Genomic DNA, 20,740 nt, shown 5'->3' on the forward strand with positions numbered 1-20,740 from the left:
TATGTTAGTACCAAACGTACACCTGTTTTCCTATTAGAATACCGAAGTAACTATACACTTTTCGAAGAAAAAAATCCACTTACAAAAATAAAACTACTTTATTTATAGCAATAAATAATCATTATAAAATAATAACAAAAAACTGAAGACAAGTACACCTAGCTATCACACGTGGTTTTCCCTCGACTCTTCAAATCTCGCTCTGCCCGCGCCTCATGAAACTCTGCAACAAACCCTCCATCAAAAACAACCCTCTTGAAGCCCAAACACCTACCTCTCTAGCAATACTTTCCAAATTCGCAGCCGTAGTCTTCCCTGTAGTTTGCACCAGACTGTACAAAATCCCCTTTTTATCCCCCAGCAGCACATACGGATGCTCAAACTCCTCCACACTCCCAGCATTCATCACCAAAATCCTATCAGAATCCATCACAGTGTGCAACCTATGCGCTATCGTCAGCACCGTACAATCCGCAAACTTCTCCCTAATCGTATTCTGGATAAGAGCATCCGTGTATGGATCAACATTCGCAGTAGCTTCATCCATCACCAAAATCTTGTTGTTCCGAATTAGAGCCCTCGCCAGACACACCAGCTGCCGCTGCCCTACACTAAAATTAGCCCCACCTTCGGAAACGTAAGATTGCAATCCATCCGGTAGTTCCGCCACCACTTCCCTCAACTCCACTTGATCCAGGGCGTTCCAGAGAGTCTCGTCGTCGTACTCCTCAAACGGATCGAGATTCTTGCGCATGTTCCCAGAGAACAGAACGGGTTCCTGCGGGATGATGGATATTTTGGAGCGGACGTCTTCCAGAGGGAGCTTAGTAGTGTCTACCCCGTCTATAAGAATCGTGCCTTCTATAGGGTACAACTGGAAGAGAGCCGTAATCGTCGACGATTTTCCCGCTCCAGTACGACCCACGATTCCGATTTTCTCCCTAGGTTGGATAGTGAAGTTCAGGTTTTTCAATACGGGGGGGTCGTGCGGGTTGTACTTTAAAGATACGTTGCGGAATTCTATGTGGCCGTCCTCTGGCCAGAGTTTTGGGACGGCGGCGGGGTCGGGGCGCTCGGGGTCCGTGTCGACTTTACTGTACTCGAGGAGGCGCTCTAGAGAGACCATTTCGTTTTCGAGTTCGCTCCACTGGCGCATCCCCCACTGGAGACCTCCAGCGAGACCGATGAACTGGGTGATGACTAGACCGATGTCTCCACCGTGGAGATCTGGAAGTGTTGAATTAGATGATGATAATTGGGGTTGAGGATTTACTTTGTTTGAAGAAGAGGAGGATGAAGATGGCGCAAGCTATGAAGACGGCACTGGTGGCGTCTATCCAGAAGCCGAAGCATCTGTTGGAGGCAAGGAAGATGTAGTAGGCGGAGCTGTGTTTGTCTTGGTAGTCGTCGAACTCCTTAGTGAGGACGCGCTGGGCTGAGAATGCCCGGATTGTGCTTAGACCATAGATGGAAGCACTCATGTGGCTGTATATCGGACTTCTTGCTGGAAACGAGGACTTAGTTATGGAAGACTTGCTGCTTGGACTTACTTATCCCTTCGATTCTCTTGACACTCCGGCTGGTCTCTATGTATACGTTTCTAAAGCTATAGAATATGAGAAGTAATAACATGGAGGGTAAACACAGCCAGTAATCAACTATCACGGATAAAATTATGGCACCAAATAAATCTAAAGCTACCTGAAATGGTACAAATATTTCACAAGTCTTACCACATAGGTACATACCGCAATCACATCATAAATGATAGCTGGAATGTATTCGTCCAAATTGCCCAAATCTCGAGAAAACCTGTTCAAAATTCGTCCCGACGGGTTACTGTTGAAGAATCTCATAGTCGCTTTAATAATTTTGGAAAAACTTAAATTGTGCAAGGTGGACGAGGCTAGGGCAAAAAAGAACATAAAGTAGATTCCGTGGACGATCCCAAAAACCAGAACCGCCAAAATAATCCCTGAGTACGTATACAATAAGGTGTCTCTGGGAAAGGTCTCATTCGTTCCGGTGAGATTATCAAGTACCCTTTCCCTATAGTCTTGTTCAGTGTTCACCCTAAAATAATCTTCCTTAAACACCACACACAAGAAAAACGACACTTACCAATAAGTGACGAAATAATCCGAAGCGCTTGCCACTACCTGAGCCCCAATAAAGACCGCTAACATAAACACAGCGTTGCACAAGCCGCCCCCGGCCTTGAAGTACGACAAATAAAGCCCAAACTTAACCCCGCCGCTCTCCATGCCTTCTTTTTCCAGCAGAGGTCCGTCCTCCAAGTCTTGTTCATCCACATCGCTTGACTTTTCCACCGATCGGATCTTATCTTCGTCCCCCGTTTCTTCCTCCGTGTGAAACTGCGCCATCAGTTTCGTGAAATCCAAACCACTCGTTTGGAGTTCGGTGTAAGTACCTTCCATTTCGACACAGCCATCTTCGAGAACGATAATTTTGTCCGCACTGCTCAAGTACTGCAGCTGGTGGGTGATGAGAATGCAAATCTTGTCACGAAGAAACTCTTTGACGCACTTGTCGTACAAATGTCTTCCGACGTTAGAGTCCACGGCTGATAAAGGGTCGTCGAGGAGGTAAATGTCGGCTTTCTTGTAGATGCATCTGGCGAGATTGATTCGGGCCTTTTGACCTCCACTTAAAGATTTGCCTCGTTCTCCGACGAGGGTTTTGTCTCCGTGGGGGAGTAGCTCGAAGTCGGACTCCAAGGCGCAGGTTTTTACCACTTGTTTGTACCTATCGTGGTCGTACTGGTCGCCGAAGAGGATGTTCTGTCGGACGCTGGCGCTGAACAACCAGGGTTCTTGAGAAGAGTAGGAGATTTCGCCATGTATGGTCAAGGTACCACTCACGATTGGTAGTTCTTTGAGGATGACGTTAAACAAACTAGATTTGCCACTGCCGACGGCACCAATCACAGCCACGAGTTGGTTGGACTTTATGTCTAGGTTAATCCCCGAGAGGGTGCTTTCCGTGGCGTCCTTCAACCACTTCGCACTAACGTTTTCAAGCACAACCCTCGCTTTATCCGGTTTCTCGAACGACCCGTTCAACCGGACTCTATCATCGCCTTCTTGCTCCGCCAAAGACAAAAATGTCTGGATCCTCTTCACCGACACGTACACCTCGGCTATGGAATTGATCCCCAAAGAAAAAATCGTCGTGATGACCGGCCGCAGCACGGCGTAGATAGCCGTCACCGCGAACATTCTCTTCGCCGTGATGTAGTTCCCCAACAACACGTACCCCAGCACGCTCACGAAAATCGACACCCTCGTGATGAACATCTCGAAGCAGTACATCAACCCCAACAGGTACCCCCTAGCCCGGATGCCCTTCATCTCCCGCCTGAAACAACCCCAGTTAGACAGTCATAAGCATCCCCATTCTCCATAAACCTCCTCACACGTGAGATCAGTTGCCCGAACGGTTTCTCCCAACAATACATCTTGATGACGTGGATCCCGGAGATGACCTCGTTCATGAGCCTCACCCTCTTGTCGGTCTCGAGGGCGATCTTCATCCTCAAACTCGAGCACTTCTTGCCGAACCAGGCTTGTAGAGGGATGAAAGAGAGGAGCAAAGCCATTCCGAAGAACGCTGACGCGCCGATCTCGTGGTAGAGCAAGTAGGTGCCGACACCGGCTTGGATGGGGGCGATCCAGGCGAAGTTGGCCAAGACGAAACCTTGGTCGAACTTGCTGACGTCGTTGGAGAGGAGGTTGACGAGTTGGCCGATGGTGGTGTCAGCGAGGGCGGTTTTGTTGAGGCGCAAGATTTTGCGGTAGATGAGGGCGCTGCACGCCACTCGCATTTTCATGGAGAGGTGGACGAGACCCATCATGGTACCGTGGGCCATGAGGGGGTCGGCGAGGCGGCAGAGGACGATGACGGTGGCGTAGATGTAGGCCTCGGTTTCGGAGATCAGGGTCTGGCCGGTCTCAAAGTAGGTGACGAGTTTGCCGATGGCCAGGGGCATTGCCACGCTGGAAGAAGGAGACTGATGAGGGTAAGAGGTAGGTGGAGGTTTGTTTAACGGGGCCGATGAATATATTGGGTGGTACCACCTAGGCAAAGCTCAAAAATGGAAGGACAAAATTTGGCCAACGTTTTTACTCACACCTGGGCAATATAATCAAACAAAGAGCTTAAAAATACCAAGTACTTGAAATTTTATCTTCAGAATTAAAAGGCGTGTTTCATAGGAGGTCACAACCAAGATACAATCTTTTCAAAAAATAAAGAAAATATTTCTTCGGTACCACCAAGATAAGACTTCAAATGGAAAAAAATCCTTTGGTTGTTTCAGTCATACTGAACCGTTGTCACATTAAAAAAAATTAGCATTAACATTAGATAACAGCAAAGATCTGCATGCTTATCTAAATAAAAAATTACGATGAATGGTTACGATACTATATCTACTATATCTTTTAAAGTAGTGATATATGTTTTGATAGTACCATCAAGGCAAAACTGATAGACGAGCTAAAAAAATTCGGTGTTTTTACTCACACTAAGACGATCTCGTCAACGAGCCGGACTATCCCCAGCAGAAGGAAATGGACACCAAAGAGTTTGCATAGGGCTGTATATAGGCCAAACTTTTTGTATTTCCGGTGTTCTTCTCGCCATATCGTCTCTAGTTTTTCGCCCAAAATGCTCGACTTGTGTTCGTCTAACGGTTGAAAGAGGTCATCTTCGGTGAGCCCGTTTCTGAAGCCTCGTTTAAAAATGGGAAACATGTAGCTAAAAATAGAATAATTATCTGGATTTTTTTTTAACATTGTACGGATATCAGTGGCATGAGATTAGTAATATCGCCCCGATAATGAATATATTCGCAATAGTGACTAAACACCAAATAATTATGAAGCAATTAAATCTCAGGATTAGCTAATGCAGGGTTGGTTAGCTACTTGATACGGTGTAAGGTTTTAATCAGTCGGGGACTGAAACCTGCTCGAAGTTTATCGAGTACTAATAAATGCAAGGTCAAGCCCGAGGTTATGTTGTTAGAATCTATTTCAGTCCAGCACGTGTTGAATTAGCCCAACATTAAACAAAGAAAATACACCGACACATGGCGTTACTGTCGTTATTATTACCGCAATTACTGAGCGATGCAAATTAACAGCAGTGATAATGACAATTAAAATTCTCGAGTGCAAACCTCCGACCCTTTTTAACCCGAAGAAAAATGCCCGAGCTAAGTAAACAAGTGCCAGCTGTGATTCCGCGATCCCTTTTCCAGAAGCATGTACTTACAAGAATGTGAGGTACGACACGACGTTGGCGTTCTGCACGGGATTGGCCTTTTTCTCGTTTTTCGGCGAAGTATCCATGGCAAAAGACTGGGATTCAGTGCAAAAGTTGGGCAACACCTTCACCGCGAAAAGCCGAATACAAACTAAACACGCATGATCATGCAGATCATGCAACGTACTATCATATCCGGATAGAAAACGAGCAATATATCAAGGAAAACTCAATGAGAACTTGTATCTCCGTCCTCCGTGCTTCAACGTGTGATTCATCATGTTTGCTTTGGACTGCCGTGTTTATAAGTTGCGATTAAGTAGCAGCCAGCGTGGAAAAGTTTTAGGGAATGGTCGGGATTTGGGGTAGCAAAATTTTCCTAATTTCCTTGTTTTAATGTGCTTTGTAAATCAATCAGTTTTTTTGAACCTGTGGGAGTTCAATGATTCCTGAAATCAGAACAGTCAGGTCAACAGCCTCGGAGTTGTAATAAAACAGTTCGGTGATGAACAATCTCGGAGCGACTCCTGGTGGTCCCAAAGAAGCAACTTTTGTTTTGTGCGACAAAACTACTGCATTAACCACAATGGTTCCCTTCAAGGAATCATGATTTTTTTTTGCAAGTAGTAAAGGAATCTCAGGAGTCCCTGCTGTTTCAAACGAATAAAACTCCAAAATTACATAAAATCATTTATTGTCCATAAGAAAGAAAACACAAACCAACCTCCCGGCAAGCCGCAAGAAGTCCATCGAGATCAGGGCGGCACCAAAATCAAAAATCCCCTAGAAAAACCATCACCCTCCAGATTTGCCCCCAGAACACTCTAACAACAAATCTCTAAACCCTAACCACGTCAGTTCTTGTACGGAATCCTCCTCGTCAGCACCTGCGGCACCTCCGCCGGCACCGACGTCGAGTCGTCGATGTCCGCGTCCACCTCCTCGCTCCCGAAGTTGGTGTTCAAGCCGTAATACCTCGGGGAGTCGGCACAATCGATTGCCTCATCCGACCTCGTGCAAGTGAATATTTCCTGAAACAAGAACACGGAGTCATTACACTCCGGCGTAAAATTGCAACGTTCCAGGTGATCGGAGATGACCTTTCGCGTCAAATCGAGTAAATGGGTTGCGCGGGATGTGCTACCTACTTGGTTAAATACTGTGTCTTCGGGGCAGATGAAGCTCCACCGGAAGGTCTGGTTGCGGCCGTCGGAGTAGGTTATGGGAAGACATACGTGGAAGAGTTGACAGTCGTTGTCGACGTCCGCGTAGTAGCCGTAGCTGCGGCCTTCGCAGCTGAAGGAGTCGCTGATGTCGAGGCGGATGGTGGTGGCGTTGCTGGGGAGGGTAAGGAGCTGGGGAGGCGTCTGGCTGGGGACGATCTGCGAAAAATATGGTGTGACAAGGTGGTCAGTGGTGCACAGTTCGCATTTGTGGCAATATAGTGTTTAAGCTAACTAGAAACAAAGGTTTTACTTTAAGAACTTTCCTGTCTGAGATGATTAGAATTATTAATGAAAGTGTATAATTTGTTGCATAAGCAGTCATTTTATCTTTTATGAATTTTCGATATTTCGATTTTCTCTTAATCGTTGCATCATTTGTCAATAATTCCAAGGTACTACAGTATTTTTAAAATTGTTATCAATTTTAAATAAAGTCTATATAGGAGTAAATACACTTGTAATTAATAAAAAATAGAGAACAAAATTTGTTCGAGTGCTCGTGGCCATAATTCAAAAAGGTTTGGTGTTAGTGAGCTCTTATCAGCTAAAATAAACTACCAAACAGGAAAACCATGAAAAGTTACGTAAGTTTTATTTATAAATTACCAAGAATTTTAGTTATAATGTATTTACATTGGCCGATAGCTCCCTATTAATAAATTAAATTAATTAAATTTTATCAGATATTTTCTCATTCTTTTTTACAATAATACAGTTCACTTACTTTAAAGTTCCCCACACGTCAACAGTTCTGTGATTATCCAAAAATATTTTCTTTTACAAAGACAATTAACTGTATGTAAAAATAAAACACCTAAATCTTTTCTCAAATAACCTGCAACGATTGCTTACAAATCTTATTGTTAGACCAGCTATCTAAATTAAATTGTCTTCCTCTGTTCAAATATTGATTCAATATTTGAAAAAAACGAACATTATCTACCTTACGTCAAATATCAACTCTATTGCACAATTAAGTATTTTCTGACAAACACCAAAATTAAAAACTAATAATTAAAACATCACCTGCAGCCTTACCCTTAATTTGGGGGCGCACTGCACCACACAGAAGACAATGGGCACCACACTCAGAAACTTCATGGTAGCAAAATCGACACAAACTATGTGACCGCCGGCACGTCGAATAGTTTATATACAAACTACGACAAAGATGGACAAATTCGTAAAGAAAGACACCTCGTAGCGGAAGCCGGTGGATCTTCAACAATGCCACAAATAGTCTAGCGTGGCGAATATCGGTACAAATAAGTCTTCGTAGTACCTTCTGCATTCATTAAAAAATTTGGAAGCAGCGGACCAGAGCGCCCGACACCGTGCCCAAAACCAGGTCACAGAGACGCGAAAGGCGGTGTCGGTGGCGTTTTTTGAAAAAGTTGCTTGGCTTTGGAACGGTACTAAGGTTCCCGAGAGGGTTTGATTTGTTTGGGCGACTCTAGCAGACGTACGACATCAGTATGCATCGTATGTCTTCTCGGAAGCAGGCGTTGTAAGAATAAAAGTATAAATCAACACCGGTCACTGCATTAGTGCCGTTTTTCGCACATCGACTGACCTAGAAATCGATCAAGTCGATAATTCCGTGAGAAGGTTGTTTTCCGCAGACACAAAGAATTGACGCAGATGCGCCTTATCATGAAAATCACGCACAAGCTAAAGAGTTCCACCACGGCCAGATCCTTGCACTCTTACACGTGCCTGAACTTTAGGAACATGTAAATAATCCAGTTACCGTTTTGAGGTTACATCATCACTTACACTACCAGAAAGTAAAAATTTATTGTTAAACGTCTACACTAAACTAAAATAAATAGAATAAATTAAGCCTCCCACCTATGACTAGTTACTCGATTTTTTCAAATTTACAAGTTCTCGTACGCGCGTACAATACCTGAGAACAACCCTACTCTTAATGCCTCAAATTAACCCAACCACGAAAACGCCGGCTTCTCGTTTTTCTTGTGCGGTTTTTGCTTAGAGTACGCCAAATCTTGAGCAGACTCCTCCTCGTCGTACGACCGCCCCCAGTAACCACCCCCAGGGCCGCTGCTGCCCCAGTCCTCGTCCCCTTCATAGTGGTGCTGGTGCTGGGCGTGCTCGTAATAAATCACCTTCTGGGGCTGGTGCCCCTTCTTCAAATCTATGTAGAACCTGGCGGCGTTCAAAATCAACCCAGCAAGGGCCACCAGGAAGAACTTGACCTGCAGCGCCGCGGACAACATTTTAAGCAAAAGAGTGATCTTCGCCTTGATTATCAGCCCGATCACGATCAGCTTGATCAACGCTATCAACTTCTTGATCTTCTTTTTCTTCCTAGGTTCTGCAACGCCACTTTTACTCAAAAGAATCACGAGCGACGTACTTACCTTCGGAACTCTTGGCCATTTTGCGCTGCTTGGTATCATCTTCGACTTCTTCGCTTTCTTCCTCTTCTTCTCGAGCACTCTTGAACAACCCGGAGAAACTGTCCTTAAATATTTCGCTCAACTCGGAGATGATCCTCTGGATGGCTTTGGTCAGCTGGCTGGGGGATTCTTCCCCGTCGGCGCGACCGCTGGTCTTCGAGACCTCGAGATCCGCTTGGGCTGCAAAAATCAGTTTCTCACGAAAATTTCCAAGAACTTAAAATTCTGAGTCAGTGCAGGACTTTGCTTGAAAAATGAATTTTGACCGCAAGTAACGGGTTTTTCGGCGCGGTGTGAATAATTGCCGCGGCGGCATGAAGATATGCGGTGGTGGCAGGGGCGGCGGCTCGGCGGGTCACGTGGGGGTCGGTCGAACTCGAGATCAACAATTTGTAGAAAAAAGGGCAACTAGTGGCGCTTGAAATGACCTGTTTTGGTGGTACCCCCGACCCCACGGTACGCCACTGGTTGTTTGTTTCAACGGCTAAAATTCCTCGATACACACCTGTGCATTTTGCGGCCGGAAGAAACTGCATTGTTGGAGAATTCGTGAGTGCATTTAAAATCTAGTGTCGCTAACCAGCAATACACGCGTATATTAATGGTTGCGGCGTTTCGTAAAACGTGCTTATGGTTACACGTGGTGTCGTCCGGATTCCGGAGTCATCAAACACATGCATAGCCTCAATTAAGCATAAACAAGGTCTCATGTTCCACATCGAACAAAAGAAAGGCGAAAACTGTGGAAATTCTCGCTCTCGCCTGTCTGCACCGCATTTCCACTTCGAGTCAAAAATGTCCGTTTCGGGACGATTTTATCTGAATCTGATCTCGATCTGCAGCTAAAGTCGGTCGCTCGAAAAATTCCACCCGAATAAATGCATAATTAACGGTAATTTGCGTACTAACAGGACCCAGCGCCGCGCCAAAACTCACGCAACTTCCATTTTCACGCGAAGAATGCGCCTTTTTGCTCACCTAAAACGTCGTCCATCCTTTCCTCCACGAGCACGTCGGCCGCGTCCAGGAAGCAGGAAGCGTCACGTGTCAATCCGCATGCCATCAGTTCCCTGAAGGCGGTTTCCCTTTTTCGCACTTGTGCTGTTTCGTGGTCGCTGTGGTTGTTGACGGCGGCACACCACGCGGTCGAGAAAAGCGCAACGAAAATACACAGGGCGTAATCCATTTTGGCACTCTAATCACGGAAATCTCGAACACGGCTTCATGGAGAACTGATCACCTTGAACTTCCAAACAAATCTGGAGGACATGATGCGGCGTGAAGGCTTTATAAGAGAGATCGCTGGAGCTAGGCTCATGGCTCACTTACTTAAATGTGGAACAACGTGTCTGGTACTCGCTGAAATTTATAATACCTGTTTGTGGGATTTGCGGTGACGAGGCCGGGAACAGGGACACGAAAAATCTGGGCCCTGAAGGACCACAAAAGGGCCAAAAATGTTGTCTTAAAACTCTTACGTTTAATTTTTTAGGACGCATATTTAATTACAGAGAATTATGTGTCTTAATAGGAAACCGAGGTTTTTGGCTTTGGCCCTGAAGCCCTGAGAAGTTTTTTTTTTTTTTTTGAGATTGCGAAAATGAAACGGCGTTATAATTAAAAATAAATACAGGTGTACTACTGACCCAACTCTGTTTTCCGAGAGAAAATATCCAAATTATAACAACAAACAGAAATCGTCAATACCGAGGAAAGTCAAATAAGACGAGAAGTGTTAAAATTGGAACCTTAATTTAGAGATTGGTGTGACTGTGTTCACTCTGGCAAAAAAGTGCGGTTTTAAACGACAAAGCTGTTGGTTCCGCTGAAGCTCTCAATTACGCTAAGTAAAAGATTATTTTTTTCGTTTTTTCGGTGAATGGGAGATTTATTTTGAAATTACAAAAAATGTAACACGTTATAACATGAGAAAGTGACAAGACCGAGTTAGTGATGCAATAATTCATTTTCCTCTGGAAATTCAGAATGAAATTGTTGGCTTTTCTTGAAGACAGTAAAAGTGGATGTTTGAACAAAGGCTCGTTCATTTTAGTATGCTAATTTATTGAACGGTTATGACAAAACGTTTCAGGCAGCAAGATCACATAAAGTTTATTATTTTTGTCGTTCGAGTGCTGTTTTATAACTCAACATTTTCTCTGTGGTAAACGAGAATGAATGATTAATATTTATGAGAAAACTCGGAATGTTCGACAACTTAATCCACGCCAATGCGAAAATTGGTACTAAAAATGCTATTAAATAATAATAAATCAAGTATTGGCATTTTTCTTGTAACTGTATTAGATTTCATCTAGCAACAATTTCCAATTCTAAATCATTTCAGCTTCTTGCTATTTGAATTTATGACCTTTGGTCCTCTTATTTCTATTAATGTTCTTTAATATTAAACTTAAAGTATGACCTAGAACATAAAAATCGTGTTAAAATGTAGAAGTGAAAGAGTGCAAAAATTGACAAAAATAACATGAAAAAACGTAAAAATATAGAATTAAAGAAATAGATAACAAGAAAACGGATATTTTTGTTTATAATAAACTTATCTGAACTTTAATCAGTTATACAGTTTCAAAATTTATTAATTAAGTGGTTTCAATGTGGGCATTTCTCTGTGGATGAAATCATAACTGTAGTTAAAAATGACTACGAGCATTACCAGAAAACGTGTTGTAGAAATAAATACTAAAAAGAAGTTACTTTTTCTAGCGGATATTCGTGTGTCAATAAAATGTCTTTATTTTTTTCCTACAAGTCCTTAACAAAATCTTCAGTTTCCAACGTTCAAATCGTAAATTCAAATATAAAAGCTGTAACCAAAACAAGAAAAATAACTGTAAATGAATCAATCTAGATTTTACTTGTAACTTTCACAAAAACTGTGTTAAATAACTATGCATTAATAAATAGATGGAAAATTTTTGTTTTTTACAGTTAAACAATAGATATTTGTCGTAACACTTTAATAACACAACGAACCTTATCAAACTTATTATGGAACAAAAATTGTTTTTGGACAAACAAGATCAAAACCGGAACCTACTGGAATCCGCATTAGCTTCTAATTCTTTTTGGAAATTTTTGGTAACCGTAATTATGTCAGTTCAACTTTCATTTGTGATGATCTAACAACAAACTCATCTTAATTCGGAATAAGCTCATCACGACGCATAAATTAGTTAAATTAACAACACTCGATAATCAACTATTTTCAAAAATAAAACGACAACGAAAATCTACTTTTTTTTTAATCTGAAACAACAAACAACTGGTCTTGACACCAACGCAACAATCGTAGGCGTTAATTACAATAAAAACAATACCACAAACACGTACTGAGTGGTCAGTACCGGCACCGAATTCTGGCGGATGAAGAATTGACCCACAACAGGTCGACTGACCCACTAACCTTACGTGCTCCAAGAAGACTCACCACATGGGAATCGGTAGGCGTTGTTTTTATAATAAGAGGGAAAAGTGATTCAGCGCTCAAACTTAATGATAGTGCTAGTGAAATCTAGAGCCTTACCGAAAAATCAACCAACAACTTTATGAATCGAACCAGAACTGTACCAAAAACACCTGCGTTCGCTCGCCGTGTTAGCGGAAGCAATTAATTACACACATTTTCGGAATAATTGTGGAAATTTAAGCAAATTACGCGTCCCAGAATTACAGTTAAACACACACACTTAAGAAATAAATAATGTGGCGTGCTGAAAACCTGAGGCACGTCGAGGTCCGTTGGTGGACCATTTTTCGTACTCGTCCTGCATAGAAGGACCCAATTAATTAAATGTACTGTTAAGAAAAACAATCGCTTTTTCATTGTGTCAACAGGAAATGAGAAAGCCGTGGCGGAGGAGTGGACAAAGGAATCGTGGGCAGCGGGCACCATTTAGAAAAGAAAATTTGGGGTTAATAGCAGTTGCCAAAATTGTGAGGCGACCCGAAAGCGGCAATTAATTCGAAGAATGTTTTATTGCATTTTTGCAAGCTTATGTGGTTTTGTTTTATTGATGAGATGAGTAAAAAGTTTGTGCTAATACGAGATGGTAGTTGTGTGGTAATGAGGTTGAAAGGTGTTCCAAATCACGTTGAATCAATTATTTAGAAACGTAACGACTTTACAAGTTCTAGGTGTATTTTGTCGTTGTTGGCTCCAATTAAATTAGTTTTCATCGTGTTGTGGGTGGAAGCAGGGCCAAAAACGTGAAATAATCTTGTCATTCATTATGAGAAGAGGATTCTGTCTCTTTTCTTTCTTGTTTGTGCAAATTCCTAATGATATTCATTTTGTTCACGTCACCTCCATAAAATTATTCGTCCTGACCTAGCTTCAAGAGCAGCCAGTTACACTTGATGGAAAAGTTGGATAAATTTAAATATGTATGATAATAAATCCAGACTGTATGTAATGTTGTGTTGACAAAATTCTTCATTGTGTTCAGTTTTAATCCAAGGATACCCAGAATGTTTTAACATACGTCACGCATTTTATTCTCGTTTTTATTTATATTTTTTTTCATTTGATGAGCATAATAACATGAAGTGCGAGGAAAATACTCCATTTACGTACAGAAACCGAAAATGTAGTAAGATTTTCAACGCAAAGTTTCGTAGTAAAATTTGGTGCAGGACAAGGGGGATTCTTGATCCGCTAATATTTACTACGCTGATAAACGACCTAGGACACGAATTCAAAGTGAAACCAAACCCACATTCTCGGAATGCAGAAAGCTGCAACTAATCGAGGTAAACATACTGCTACATTCGGATGACCTGACCCTCAATAATAGTCAAAAAGATTTAGGACTCAAATTCTAAAATAGAAAAAGCGAAAGAACAACAGAAAACCAAAAACTTCCATCATATCAATGCCATTGAGAGAACGTCTTGGGATAAATAAAATAAGTAGACCAAAATGTCACTGAACGTCGCTCAGTAACTAAATTTTCGACAGTTTCACATAAATTAGTGTTTTTCTTTTAAATGTTGCTTCACGGTTGAATGACGAAAATAATGACTGAGGAGACAAATGATTAAAAGGCGAACGAAAAAATAGAACTGAGTCATAACAATATGGAACATTGCAAGTAGGTTACTGCAACGAAAATATCGTAATAGTTGTATAATTTGGTTGGAAAATGTGTGTCAGATGTAATAAAAAAAAACGATGTTCCTTAGGCAATCATAAATTAGCTTGTAATTTTATAGCAACTTTTTAAGCGAATTCCCTTTAGTGACGCTCTTCTTCCGCCAGACAAGGATGATACATTTTTTGTGTTTTGTTTATCAGTGTCGTGGACTATCACTACGCTAGTCATAATAAAATCGTATTTTTATTATTTTTTTTTAATTTAAGTAGCTAATCCAAATTTGCATAGAAACTTCTGGCAAATGCTTATCATTAATTTAATTTCGATAAGTTGCAGCAAAAATATTGTCACGGTTTCTTGATAAGAAATAAAAAGTGCTAGGCCAACGATAAATATGTGCACTTCGTATCTACCAGATTATCGATTGTTAGCTTTTGGAACGTCTCAATTTCAAATGCACACGATTTCTTCTTTCTAGGCCAGGCGTTGTGATGTCACCTTATCTTGTTTTTTTTAATCTCCGGAATTTTTACAGTACAGACTTTTTCACTCTGAATTAAAAAAAAAATATTTTAATAAAAAAATGTTTGCAAATTTATAGACGTCCTATAAAATATTAGCTCCATATTCTCGTTAATGTCATAACAGTTTTTAATTTAATATTATAACATATCTCAACTATAAATTTCGCTGTCACGAACAAAAATTCAATGCCCAATAAACAAGCCTCCGTAACCCGATTTACCGTCCATCCTGCATTCTAAATCCTCGAATAATTTATGATAACTCATTCCGAAGTCTCGGTATTTAGGTACGCCACAGCTCGACCCAATTTCCAGACAACACTGACCAAATACAGCAACCCGAACGAGAAAAACATCTTCAAAGCCCATTCATTTTTTCCGCAGACTCGAACTACGCGCAATTAAAAAAGAAACAGACCACGATTTCCATTTTTATTATCAATCGCCGAGTCGTATTTATGATAACACGACGTGAAGTTTCCGTCATTAAACATAAAAATACACATAAAGAACGGCCACGTCGAGGTCTGAAGACACTCATGTGAATTTACGAGATCGTGACAGGAATGCAAGTCATATTTAAAACAAATTCTTTTTTCTCAAGTGTGTCAGTCTTTTCAAATGTGACGATTTCCTGCACTTAGAAAGACGTTTTCGCTTCAAAACGCTTAATTGTGCAAATTGCACTCGAGTGTTCGAGCGAGCGGCTAGGGAGTTGTGGAAAGTGGTGTCTAGAAGACGTTAGGATTAGTTGCGAAAAACCAAGTTTCGCTAAAGCTTATGTATAGTTAACAGTTGTCCGAATGTTACTCAAACAGAGACAGATGGCCGTATTTGCAGTTTTATGGGGCTGGAATTTAAGTTTGCAAAAATAACGGTTAATGATCAAAGTCAATTAAAATATAACTATGATTTCAAATTGACACTAGAAACTCTCAATATTTGGTTCATAAAAAAGACAATAGTTTTTGTTTCGTGGTCTCCCACAGTCACCTTATGAACTACTCTGTTGCTAATGAACTTTGATGCATTTAAGAAGAAGTAGGATGTTTTCTAATTTTATGGTATGTGTATACACATTATAAAAGAATATCAGATGCAAAGAACAAAGTAAGAAGTTTCATGTTCTTGTTCGGCATACACTAAAGCAAGCAAATAATGTTTGACTTGTTCTATTATTTACAGAGGATACTTGTACAAACTGAATGAGTTTAACTGATTCTTCAAACCGATACCAGAAGAAACTTCATACCAGAGTTCCAAAAATTTTCGTTTGAAAGATCAATGATTTAAACGAAAGCTCGAATTCCTCATTAAAAAACAACAAATTGGAATTTATATTACTTATTAAATAATTAATATTTCATTTTTAGAACAACTAAATTAAATAATGAAAACCAAAAGCATCAGCAGAAATGTCTGCACTGACGATTGTAAAAAAGCCAAATACAAGCACAAGAAGTTACAGGAAGACGACTTTTAAATTTTAAATTATATATTTACCTAATCTAATGTCATGGCCAAGGTCTGCAACATTCTGCAGGAACATGAAACGTTTTTATAAAACTGTGGGTATGCAACCAAATATACACCTAAAATGTACACTTCATATTTTATAGTTGGTATTTCCACAACTAGAATGCGGAAGCTGCGCAAATATAACTAATTCACTTTGATAAGCTGATGTAGATAATTTTTTAAGCCGTTATATGAAAATTTCATCGAAGCTTCGCAAAAATAACCGCCTCAATTTTACCCGTATAGCAGAATTGTCACCATGAAATTCTTCACAAAAAAAATGACAAGAGAATCGATTTCTGATTTTTTTTTCAGCAGTCAGACATACGTTCATTTTCTACTTAAAATTATTTTTAATTAACTGGGAGTCTTTGTCAATTTCAGTTTGTTTTAAAACCTATATTTCGTTTAATTTTATAAGTTAACATTAAATTTAAACTTTAGTATCGTCAGGGTATCAAAATAAATCATGTTTAAATTTTAAAGTTGCTTTAATATTGTTCTGTAAAAAATATTTGTGTATAAATTAATAACCTTAACGCATTGTTCATAACAATCTTATTGTTAATGAATTATTATCAACAAAATATTTACAAAAACACTTTTACGTTTTCTACCAAATTCAACTTTTGTGTCAATAAGAGAGCAAGCTAATTAATTTCACAAACTTACTCTCAGTCCAGTTATACCGAAATTATAAAAAAAATTTAAATAAAAGAGGGTTTCTTTGCTACTAAAGTATAATATCTACAAAAATCCTTAACATCTAAATCAATAAATTACTACACAAAAATAGACAACAATATTCACATCAGTACTTCTTGTAGTAGCCCTCATAAATATTCAACCTCTTCAGCCGATCGTCCAGACTGTCATATTCCCCATCCTCCACCCCGTTCCTGTCGTCCCACCCATGCTCATAATCCGACTGAAAATGTCCATCCTTCACGAAATCCTTCGAGTGTACATGAAAATGCACATTCTGTGGCCGCTCCCACTGCTTATGCCCACCACCCTTCGTGAGCGCCAACTTCGCAGCCAACCCAGTGGAATTGAACATCACCAGCATCACCAAAAGCCCCAAACTTTTTAGAGAGAATATCGTCAGGAATACCAGAATGGTAACGATCACACCCAGCTTGAAAAGAATCACCGGCATCGCGAACTTGAGCCTGCGAGCCACTCCGAAGCATCGATCTAGAAAACAGAAGGAGTGTTATTAGGATCATCGAGATCGTGTGGTCGAAAAAATATTACCTACGAAATTGTTTTCGGTTCCCTTTTTGCTCCAAATCCATGTCCAGAGGTTTCTTAGTCTTCCCCCCACGAGCTCGGTTATTGCGGACGTCTGTCTTGGATTGATTCCGGTGGTGGAGGCGGCGCTCCAGTGGCAAAAAATTATAATGAGTAGGGTGACCAGGAGAATGTATGACTTCATCTTCGTCCTGAAAAAAAAAACGGTTTGGTTTATTATGAAAGTGAAAATTTGAGTTAGATTGGAGACACTTGGTATAGTAAGTAACAAGAGAAGTCGTACAAGAACTTTCTCCTCATTACCCGGGATGGGCGAGGAAATTGAGGAAAACTGTGCGTGAGTCGGGGGTCAAGGTGAAGCAAGTACCGTTGGATGATGATGATGAATTACGTCGATCAAAAATATTTAGGTTGTGGGTATTGTTCTATGGGAGAAATTTATTTTCGGCGAGGATGTATCATGTCTGCGAAAAATATTTGCAAACGGAGATACTTAATATGTAAGAATAAACAAGTCATGGTGTGATGTATGTGTGTCATGTTGAATAGTACTTGTTTGATCTTAAGACCTCTTCTGGCTGTTGAACTGTAACTAACTTTGTCTTGTTTGTCAGACGTTTCTAATTTTTCGTCTTTAATTTTCGGTTGGTACGTTTAAAATTAATATTCCAGAATTTCCGAGTGTGGTGGCACGTGATAAAACGCCGTGGGCTGAATTTTGATTGTTTTTAAGCGGAACTCTAACGTCATTCTGTTCGAAGAAAAGGCAGTTTACGCACGGTCTTACTTTCAAGTGTTCTAATTTTTAATCGCGTACATTCCACATGATGGGGTATTTGCAGGTGGACTAGAAACTCGAGGATACGGTAAAGCATACTTGGTAATGATACCAATGACTACTGATACTAATTAAAGTAATTTACTAATAACCTTAAACATGGTTTTCGTTAAAATCGCGAATTAAAAACGTTAAAAAAAACTTCTGATTTTACGACAATAGAAAGATTATAAAGATATTATGGAGTAGTAGATTTATATTAAAATTTGGGTGATAGTAATAAAGAAAACATGAGTTTTTTATTTGTTCCTTTGTTTCGAAATAGTTTTTATTTTTTCTTCAACTCCTTTTGCTGAACAGTCTGTCACTATTTCTCTATGTTTCCTAGTTTTTTGGGTTTCTGTCTTTTCTATACCCCATTAAAATTTTCATTTCTTCTTCCCTCTTTAATTTCTCATTGGGTCATTGGTGTAGCAAATTCTAATTTTCTCTTATAACGTGCTCATTACACCGGGTGTCTAGAAAATTAGCCAAAATTAGTTTTACCTTAGCAGGTACTAGCCCCGCCCACCGACTCTCTCATTTCTTAGAGGATATCTCATTTCCCAAAATCACTCTTATCTTAGTAAGTACTAGCCCCACCCACCCACCATCACTTTTCTTAGAGGGTATCTCATTTGCCAAAGTCAGTTTTATCGTATCAGACAATTTTTTCATGCTCAATGGGTCATGAAATAACCAGAAAACATTAAAGTAGTCATTCGCCATACATTTCAATAATAGTAGAAAATACATCCACGAATACCGGCCATTTTTATATGTGACCAAATTGCTTTATAATCAAGTGAGTCGTGGATGTGAAAACACCTGTCTCCTATATTTACATCGTAACTAAAATTAACCTATTAGATATAAAGCATGAATTTGCACCAAACGTATGATTTTGTTGTCAAACCTGGCTCGAACATAAAACAGTGTCTGTCTAGATGTAACTTTTTACGTTTTTATTTTTACTAAAATATTAATTACGTAATAAGACGAGTGTGATAATAAGACGTTAGCTCACGTAAAACGCACAAAATTTTATCCAAATTTGAAAAAGTGTTTAAAACCAGCTTAAACAACAAATACAAAATATTTTTGTGTATGTTTTAGAAAATGAATGCTAATAATCCAAAAAAAAAGTGTTTGAAAAATTTTTAAATAAACTGTCACAAATTTCTTTCACATGTATTTGTGGAATTGTTTCAAGTGTTGTAACAGTATTTATTCTACTGTGTGTCCAAAAAAAGATGCAGGACTTAAAATTATATAGTACTCATCGTGCCATTAAACTGAGCTTCCACTACCTACTGATTTCCGACTAATAAACGAGCTGCTGTTTCAGAGGCAAAATCTAGGACACCTGGTATACCGATAAGATACTATCGACAACATACGTTATTCTTTTTAAACAAGAAGATAACAAGAAAACACAGACCCATCACTTTCTCCGTTTTTAAACAATGTCTTGTTCACACACTAAATTTTATAACCCTGCGATTATAATCTCGAGATTCGGTTATTTAAATATTAAAAATATATACATATTTACCCAAACGCGTCAGACCTATAAAACCCGAAATCTAACCTACACGATCAGACCACTCTTGCCAAATTGAAGCTAACGGTTTGTGACTAATTTCGCACACTTACAGAAAAAAAGACACTATAATTTACCAAATTAGCATTGATGGTGCGTGTTTAATGTTTATACATCTGGATGAAATTCATTTTTTACGCTGGCTGGACTAACGGAAGTTGAATTAAAACCCGTAACAAAAGGCTTTCATTTCGCAGACATCTTACAATTAAATCGAAACCCATAATTCGCTAATAACCCAAAAGCTCAGAGATTCGCGTCAACGAACTTCAGTCTTCGATTACTAAAAGTGGACGCGTCCACGTGATGTATGCAGCGTGCACCCATGCTTTGCAATGTAAATTTGTTTTGGGAGTTTCTCCTCAATCGGTAATCCAACAATGGTACAGACCCAGATAATTTATTTAAATCTAAAGGGGGACATCGCGGGTTATTGGACCGCGTCTTGACGTCTAACCACCGAAAAAAAATAATCGTACACGCGGGCATAAAGAAACGCAAAAACCCCATGTGATTAAATCGAGTTTTTCCGCTTTACGTTCCTACTTCATCATCGAAGTCTCCGTTATTAACAACCGACTTGCCAATTACGCTTAAGTAAACAATGAAAAACAAACAAAAGTGAGCATTCACAGTTACATGTTACGTTCTGTTACAAAATAATTACAAAAAAAAACACTCACCGACGGTTACCTTTTCTCGAATCCTTCAAATTCAAACATTTTCCCGGATGCGGCCACCCACACACTGGACGGTTCTTCGTCTTAACATCACGTGCGAAACGCCGAAACGTACCGGTGCTGGGCTTGCAAGAATTGCGACTATTTGGAGAGGATGAGCGATTTCCGACGAAGAGTCGGAGCTATCAAGCATGAACGGACAATAAAAGCTATTTTCTCCTTCTACGCGGCAAAGCAATTGCTGCATGTCTTGGTTCGAAGTGGTGGCATCTGGTAAAGGCAGGAGGAA

The 20,740-nt window shown here is 40.1% G+C and overlaps 4 protein-coding genes across 5 annotated transcripts; all 4 read right to left on the reverse strand.

Annotated features, from left to right (window-relative positions):
- Window positions 1–79: 79 nt before the first annotated feature.
- On the reverse strand, window positions 80–5,523 carry LOC135126367 (probable multidrug resistance-associated protein lethal(2)03659). Of its 2 annotated transcripts, XM_064052368.1 has the most exons (9): window positions 5,299–5,523; window positions 4,546–4,779; window positions 3,429–4,016; window positions 2,122–3,378; window positions 1,749–2,073; window positions 1,551–1,701; window positions 1,274–1,504; window positions 275–1,227; window positions 80–223 (listed from the first exon to the last, which is right to left on the reverse strand). In XM_064052368.1, the coding sequence occupies exons 1-9, from the start codon at window positions 5,373–5,375 to the stop codon at window positions 191–193; spliced, it is 3,849 nt and encodes a 1,282-aa protein (XP_063908438.1). In that variant the 5' UTR covers window positions 5,376–5,523; the 3' UTR covers window positions 80–190. The 2 variants fall into 2 exon arrangements, with proteins under 2 accessions (XP_063908438.1, XP_063908439.1); XM_064052369.1 differs by lacking the exon at window positions 5,299–5,523 and having other exon boundaries at window positions 3,429–4,030; window positions 4,546–4,636.
- Window positions 5,524–5,966: 443 nt separating this feature from the next.
- Window positions 5,967–7,724, reverse strand: LOC135126369 (U-scoloptoxin(01)-Er1a-like). The gene is made up of 3 exons (XM_064052371.1): window positions 7,554–7,724; window positions 6,438–6,671; window positions 5,967–6,320 (listed from the first exon to the last, which is right to left on the reverse strand). Exons 1-3 carry the CDS (start codon window positions 7,614–7,616, stop codon window positions 6,144–6,146), a joined length of 474 nt encoding a protein of 157 aa, XP_063908441.1. The 5' UTR covers window positions 7,617–7,724; the 3' UTR covers window positions 5,967–6,143.
- A 569-nt stretch (window positions 7,725–8,293) lies between these two features.
- Window positions 8,294–10,319, reverse strand: LOC135126368 (uncharacterized). The gene is made up of 3 exons (XM_064052370.1): window positions 9,917–10,319; window positions 8,900–9,118; window positions 8,294–8,853 (listed from the first exon to the last, which is right to left on the reverse strand). The coding sequence occupies exons 1-3, from the start codon at window positions 10,122–10,124 to the stop codon at window positions 8,456–8,458; spliced, it is 825 nt and encodes a 274-aa protein (XP_063908440.1). The 5' UTR covers window positions 10,125–10,319; the 3' UTR covers window positions 8,294–8,455.
- Window positions 10,320–16,797: 6,478 nt separating this feature from the next.
- LOC135126370 (uncharacterized) lies at window positions 16,798–20,724 on the reverse strand. Its single transcript, XM_064052372.1, has 3 exons — window positions 20,455–20,724; window positions 17,355–17,542; window positions 16,798–17,294 (listed from the first exon to the last, which is right to left on the reverse strand). Exons 2-3 carry the CDS (start codon window positions 17,533–17,535, stop codon window positions 16,909–16,911), a joined length of 567 nt encoding a protein of 188 aa, XP_063908442.1. The 5' UTR covers window positions 17,536–17,542; window positions 20,455–20,724; the 3' UTR covers window positions 16,798–16,908.
- Between the last annotated feature and the right edge of the window lie 16 nt (window positions 20,725–20,740).

Source organism: Zophobas morio, unplaced genomic scaffold, assembly GCF_036711695.1.
Source record: "Zophobas morio isolate AGI-343-1 ecotype UQ-CSIRO unplaced genomic scaffold, CSIRO_AGI_Zmor_V1 ptg000010l, whole genome shotgun sequence".
Classification (NCBI taxonomy): Eukaryota; Metazoa; Arthropoda; class Insecta; order Coleoptera; family Tenebrionidae; genus Zophobas; species Zophobas morio.